The sequence below is a fragment of the Chiloscyllium punctatum genome, chromosome 30 (assembly GCF_047496795.1).
Source record: "Chiloscyllium punctatum isolate Juve2018m chromosome 30, sChiPun1.3, whole genome shotgun sequence".
In the NCBI taxonomy this organism is placed as follows: Eukaryota; Metazoa; Chordata; class Chondrichthyes; order Orectolobiformes; family Hemiscylliidae; genus Chiloscyllium; species Chiloscyllium punctatum.
In genome coordinates this window covers 33,247,583-33,254,579 of record NC_092768.1, presented here as the reverse complement: position 1 = coordinate 33,254,579, position 6,997 = coordinate 33,247,583, and the positions used below count along the sequence as shown (strand labels likewise).

Here is a 6,997-nt window from a genome sequence, read left to right as displayed (position 1 = left end):
GGGTTTTGCGTGCAAACCTCTTTGGTTCATTAATAGAGGGCATGGGTTTAAGGTGGGAGAAAAGGGACCTGAGAGGCAACTTTTTTCACGCAGAAGGGGGTACGTGTATGGAATGAATTGTCAGAGGAAGTGAAGGAGGCTGGTACAAATACAACATTTTAAAAGCATCTGGACGGGTATATGAATAGGAAGGGTTTAGAGGGATTTGGGCCATGCGCTGGCAAATGGGACAAAATCAGTTTCAGATATCTGATCAGCACAGAGGAGTTGACCAAAGGATCTGATTCAGTGCTGCATAACTCTATGACACTATGACTTAATTGAACAGTTTGAAAGAGGGCATGCAGAAGACAAGTGGGGAGCTTATGCCCATTATATTTTAAGCTGGATGATACACTGATGGAGCAGAAAATTAAACATATGAGAAACAAAAACAGAAACTGCTGAAAGCACTCAACAGGTCTGGCAGCATAGAACCCCGACAGTGTGGGAACAGGCCATTCAGCCCGACAACTCCATACCAATCTTCTGAAAAGCAACCCAACCAGACCCATTTCCCTACTCTATGATTCTACTTTTACCATAGGTGATGCACCTAACCTACACATCCCTGAACACTACAGGGCAATTTAGCATGACCAATTCACCTAACCTTTTGATTATGGGAGGAAACCAGAGGAAACCCACACAGACAACGTGGAGAATGTACAAAGTCCACACAGGCAGTCACCCGAGGCTGGAATCAAACCCAAGTCCCAGGCGCTATGAGGCAGCAGTGCTAACCACTCAGCCACTGGGGGATAATAGCTAGGCTGACAGTTTGGATCAAATGACCCTTCATCAGAGCATATGGGAACTTGGGTTCCATAAATATCGGGGCATTTAGTAAAAGATCGGGAAACGTTTTTGCTGAACTTTTGAAGAACAGCCCTAAACATTTTGCGCCATTTGTGCATTGTTGGTTCCGTGCACGTGGCTTTGGAAACCACCTCCTCTAGTTCTGGACTCCCCGACCGCAGGGAAAAGACTTTGTCTATTTATCCTATCCAAGCCCCTCATAAGTTTGTAAACCTTTATAAGGTCACCCCCCAGCCTCGACACTCCAGGGAAAACAGCCCCAGCCTGTTCAGCCTCTCCCTATAGCTCAAACCTTCCAACCCTGGCAACATCCTTGTAAATCTTTTCTGAACCCTTTCAAGTTTCACAACATCCTTCCGATAGGAAGGAGACCAGAATTGCATGCAATATTCCAACAGTGGCTTAACCAATGTCCAATACAGCCACAACATGACCTCCCACCTTCTATACTCAATACTCTGACCAATAAAGGAAAGCATACCAAATGCCTTCTTCACTATCCTATCTACCTGCGACTCTACTTTCAAGGAGCTACGAACCTGCACTCCAAGGTCTCTTTGTTCAGCAACACTCCCTAGGACCTTACCATTAAGTGTATAAGTCCTACTAAAATTAGCTTTCCCAAAATGCAGCACCTCACATTTATCTGAATTAAACTCCATCTGCCACTTCTCAGCCCATTGGCCCATCTGGTCCAGATCCTGTTGTAATCTGAGGTAACCCTCTTCACTGTCCACTGCACCTCCAATTTTGGTGTCATCTGCAAACTTACTAACTGTACCTCTTATGCTCACATCCAAATCATTTATGTAAATGACAAAAAGTAGAGGACCCAGCCCCGAACCTTGTGGCACTCCACTGGTCACAGGCCTCCATTCTGAAAATCAACCCCTCCACCACCACCCTCTGTCTTCCACCTTTGAGCCAGTTCTGTATCCAAATGGCTAGTTCTCCCTGTATTCTATGAGATCTAACTTTGCTAATCAGTCTCCCATGAGGAGCCTTACTGAAGTCCATTTAGATCACATCGACTGCTCTGCCCTCATCAATCCTCTTTGCTACATCTTCAAAAACCTCAATCAAGTTTGTGAGACATGATTTCCCACACACAAAGCCATGTCGACTATCCCGAATGAGTCCTTGCCTTTCCAGATACATGTACATCCTGTTCCTCAGGATTCCCTCTGACAACTTGCCCATCACTGAGGTCAGGCTCACTGGTCTATAGTTCCCTGGCTTGTCTTTCTTAAACAGTGGCACCACATTTGCCAACCTCCAGTCTTCCGGCAACTCACTTGTGACTATCGATGATACAAATATCTCAGCAAGAGGCCCAGCAATCACTTCTCTAGCTTCCCACAGAGTTCTCGGGTACACCTGATCAGGTCCTGGGGATTTATCTACCTTTGCCAGTTTCAAGACATCCAGCACTTCCTCCTCTGTAATCTGGATGTTTTGCAAGATGTCACCATCTATTTCTCTACAGTCTATATCTTCCATATCCTTTTCCACAGTAAATACTGATGCAAAATATTAATTTAGTATCTCCCCCATTTTCTGTGGCTCCACACAAAGGCCACCTTGCTGATCTTTGAGGGGCCCCATTCTCTCCCTAGTTACCCTTTCGTCCTTAATATATTTGTAAAAACCCTTTGGATTCTCCTTAATTCAATTTGCCAAAGCTATTGAAGTTTTAAACTATCTAAACACTCCACAAATCTTTAATAGATCAAGGGTTAGTGATTTTTGAGAAGGTTTGTAGCTCAAGTTGAGGATAAATATGTAAGTTAACTCGCTGAGCTTGAAGGTTTATTTTCAGATGTTTCGTCACCATACTAAGTAACATCATCAGTGATCGTCTCCAGTGAAATGCTTGTGGTATGTCCCACCTCTTGGTATGGGTCTTGGGTTTTTTTTAACATGGGTGATGTCATTTCAGGTTTTTTTTCAAAGGGAGGTAGATGGGATCTAAATCAATGTGCTTCTTGATGGAGTTCTGGTTAGAATGCCATGCCTCTCAGAATTCTTGTGCGTAAGAGTGAATGCGATGCTGGGGTTTTGGTATGGTGGTAGGGCAAGAGAGGGGAAGGATTATTTGCCAAAGTCATGGCAAATGCAGTTACACGTCATGCTTTGAAGCAATGTGGAAGAACATGGACAATGCAAGGATTACCCGTGTACGCTCCATTCAATTTTAGAAAAAGCAAAAACTCTGTGAAACCCAAAATGATGTCAAATGGACTCTGGGTCAATGATGATCCCATCCTACACCGGATCATGAAAGTAAAGATGCACTCCAGCAACTGGGTGAACTTCATAACAAACTCCCAATTTTCTCAAGATCTGCTCACCACAATGCAAATACTGTCATTACTTTCAATTTGACAGGACAAATCACATCATGAACGTAACCATTACAATTCCATTTGCTCACCATCATGTACCTTCTGGGAATCGGCAGGAGGTTTATCAGATGTTAAGCTGCAAGAGAAAAGGAGAATCTTTAATGGATTGTGTACTATCTTTCTTGGCTTCACGGGTTGAGGTGTTATGTCGAATATCAAATGCAGAGAAAGAGAATGAGTCTGGGTCATGTTGGCTGTGGCTTCGATGTGTTATGACAGGTATATGCATTCTGCAGGATCTTGTGGTCATAGTTTTAATTTCAGAGGAATGCTAACAATACTTTGGGAGAGTGGCTTATTATGTATTTCCACTGTTTCTCCAGCCAAAATAATGAAAGGAGGAAGCAAGATTCTCCTGGAGTGAACTGGCCTCTGAATTAAACTGCCTCTCCGCAAGCCGACATGGTAAATGGTGCAAAATCCAGATAATTGATATCTTCACAACCTAAGGATCTGTAGACAGGATTTCCTCAGAGAAATATTCAGAGCAAGACCATCTCCAACTGCTTCATCAACTGTCTGCCCTCCACTAAAGCATGGGGGTCCCTCAAATGCATGCAAATATAGTTTGGTTCAAGTAAGATGCCTTTAGTTTGGATAGAGTCAAACTCCAATGTTTGTTTGCTTCTTTGATATGCTACTGTACAGAACCGAATTGCATTTGTGACTGTGTGTATATCATAGATAGAATCCCTACAGTATGGAAACAGGCCTGTCATCCCAACAAGTTCACACCAACCCTCTGAAGATTAACCCACCCAGACCCATTACCCTACCCGTTTATCCTATATTTACCCCCTGACACATGCACCTAACCCACACAGCCCCGAACAAGTTGACATGGCCAATTCACCCTGACCTGCACATCTTTGAATTGTGGAAGGAAACAGGAGCACCCAAAGGAAAGGCAAAAGTGAGGACTACAGATGCTGGAAACCAGAGTTTAGATCAGAGTGGCAGCATCCGAGGAGCAGGAAAATCGACGTTTCGGGCAAAAGCCCTTCATCAGGCACCCAAAGGAAACCCATGCAGACACAGGGAGAATGTGCAATCCCGACACAGACAGCCACCTGAGGCTGGAATGGAACCCGGGTCCATGGCACTGTGAGGCAGCAGTGCTTACCACTGAGCCACTATGCTGCCTACATGCATGAAGATATTTTTCATGAGTGAAGTATGCTTTGAAATTTTAAAAAAAGCTTGAGGCAGGTGCCGCCAAGACGCAGTGAGGAAAGACCACGGTCTGAGGTCTTTCCGCTGAAGTATAATAAGGGTCTGTTCAGTTATCGAACCCTCTCATTTCCTCAGATGCATGTAAGTAATGCCTTGCCTGAGTGGTACATGCCTTCGGTTTTTGCAACTGTAATGTCAAATCCTAATGGCTGCTTTTCTTGAAACACAAAGACTATGCAGAACTGTTTTAGTACCTGGAAATATAGATAAGGACGTTTTATGAATAAAACTGTTCCATTCACGATGTATCCAATATCAGCAGATATTCACGTCTGGTCTGAACTGAGGCAGGTAGTAGCATGCATGCTACTCAATTACCAAGTAACAACTAATCGGAACTGGATGAGATATCTGCCCTGGAGCATCCTAATGTAATTTCTGGATTGAATTCCACTGTCATTTATAAGACAATAAGACCACAAGAAATAGGAACAGGAGTAGGCCTGTCTAGCCTATACCACTATACAGTAGGGTCATGGCTCATCGACACTCCTCATGTCCACTCCCCTGCCTTTTCCCCATTCCCCGACTGATTAAGAATCGATGCATCTTAGCCTTTAGCACACACAAGGACTTTGCCCCCATAGCTCTGAGACAAGGAGTTCCAAAGGCTCACAACTTTCCCATTGCATATGGTAGCAACTGCTCTGAAAGCCATCGAGGGATGAAAGGGTGGCACAGTGGCTCAGTTGTTAGCACTGCTGTCTCACAGCGCCAGGGACCCAGAGTCGATTCCCACCTTTGGCAGCTATCCGTGCGAAGTTTGCACATTCGCCCCATGTCTGCGTGGGTTTCCTCTGGTTCCTTTATGCAGGTCAGGTGAATTGGTCATGCTAAGTTGCCCATAGTGTTAGGTGCATTAGTCAGGGATAAATGTTGGGAAATTGGTCTGGTTGGGTTTCGTCTCAGACGGTCAGTGTGGACATGTTGGGCCAAATGGCCTGTTTCCCCATTGTAGGTAATCTGATCTAGTAAATGTTGGTTGGCTTCTAAGGGATTAGATGTCAAAGTTATATCTCCATTGAAAACATTATTCTGGGAATTCTGCTCAACTCAGCTGCAGGTCACCAGATCCCACCAAATAATTATTAAGAACAGACCGACTTACATTTCTCTGATGATTGCAGAGATATTCCGCCCAGGTTATGGCAACAGAAAAACCTGAAGAATGATTTGTGTTGATGTGACACTGTTCACAGCCTCATGATGTTGCAAATCTCTTTGCTGTCTGTGAATTGCTGCCTATGGTACGGCATGGTGGTTCAGTGGTTAGCACTGTAGTGATTAGTTCACAGGGACCCAGGTTCGATTCCACCCTTGGGTGACCGCCTGTGTGGATTTTGTACATTCCCCTGTATCTGCGTGGGTTACCTCCCACAGTCCAAAAATGTGCCAGTTAGGATTAGCCATGGGAAATGCAAGGTTACGGGGATGGGGTGGGTCTGGATGGGATGCTCTTTGGAAGGTCATTGTGGGCTAGATGGGCTGAATGGCCTGCTTCCACACTGTCAGGATCCTGCGAATGAAATTCATTGTTGGCTCCTCAAGATATGGCCACACACCACAGATATTGAAACCCAACATTTTCAAGGAATATCCACAAATTCTGCCCTGTGGAAAGGTTCTCGACACTTAAATAATTACAGCCTGATTAAAATATGAAGCCAGGGTTTTTCTGCCGTACCTGCTATTTCCACTTCCACTTCCGGGAATGGACTCCAATGTCCATTTTCTCTTTAACGGAAGACCCTTTGGTTGGCCTTGAACTGTACGGTCAGGAGAAATAACGATAAAGTCAGTGAAACCGAATTTCAGCAAGGGTGTATTTTTAAACTCGGGACAGGATTGCAGTTCATCACATTTATTATTCCAGGCTTTACTCAAGTCTTCTGCTGAAGATCTGACCAAGAGGTTGGTGGAAAGCCATTCAATAAGGACTTTCAAAAGGCAGTAGGTAATTGCTTGGATTGGGGCAAAAAGGACAGAGCAATTGGGGAGGAATGGGATAGTGGGGTTAGCAGTTCCTGCAGGCCAGTAAAGGTATGATGGGCTGAAAGGCACTCCTTCTATGCTGTAAGAGTTGTAAGTGTGTCAAACTGGATTTGAGTGGGAAACATGAATGGATGTGTGTTGATCATTTGAGTAATCCTTGATGAGACGAAGAAACTAAATGTTGCGCAGACCATATATCAGGCAATCTTTGTGATTCTTAACCTCTCCAGCCACCAGTTCCAGTCAATATGACTCAAACGTATATGTCAAGCCTTAACTTATCGACTGCCTTTTGCATTTTTAAAAGTGGCTTACAAGGTTCTATCACTTACAATCACTTGAATGCCAGGCACGGTTATGAAAATTATGTGAAATTCCCATTAGGAATTAGCCTGGACTCTATAATCGGCAGGAAAAATATTTCAAAGAACTATTTGTTTTGTGTTCAACACGTAGATATGTCCATGTGGTGTGAGGGTCACTGGCACATCCAGATAAATCAGAAACAA

At 44.1% G+C, this 6,997-nt stretch overlaps 1 protein-coding gene across 3 annotated transcripts in view; it reads right to left on the bottom strand.

Annotated features, from left to right (window-relative positions):
• Window positions 1-6,997, bottom strand: part of LOC140455401 (complement C3-like) — a 95,258-nt gene that overhangs the window by 15,517 nt on the left and 72,744 nt on the right. For all 3 annotated transcript variants that reach the window (XM_072550217.1, XM_072550218.1, XM_072550219.1), the window contains 2 exons: window positions 6,181-6,262; window positions 3,293-3,339 (listed from right to left, as the gene is read on the bottom strand). In XM_072550217.1, the coding sequence (XP_072406318.1) occupies window positions 3,293-3,339; window positions 6,181-6,262 (129 nt within the window). The remainder of the gene's footprint in view (window positions 1-3,292; window positions 3,340-6,180; window positions 6,263-6,997) is intronic.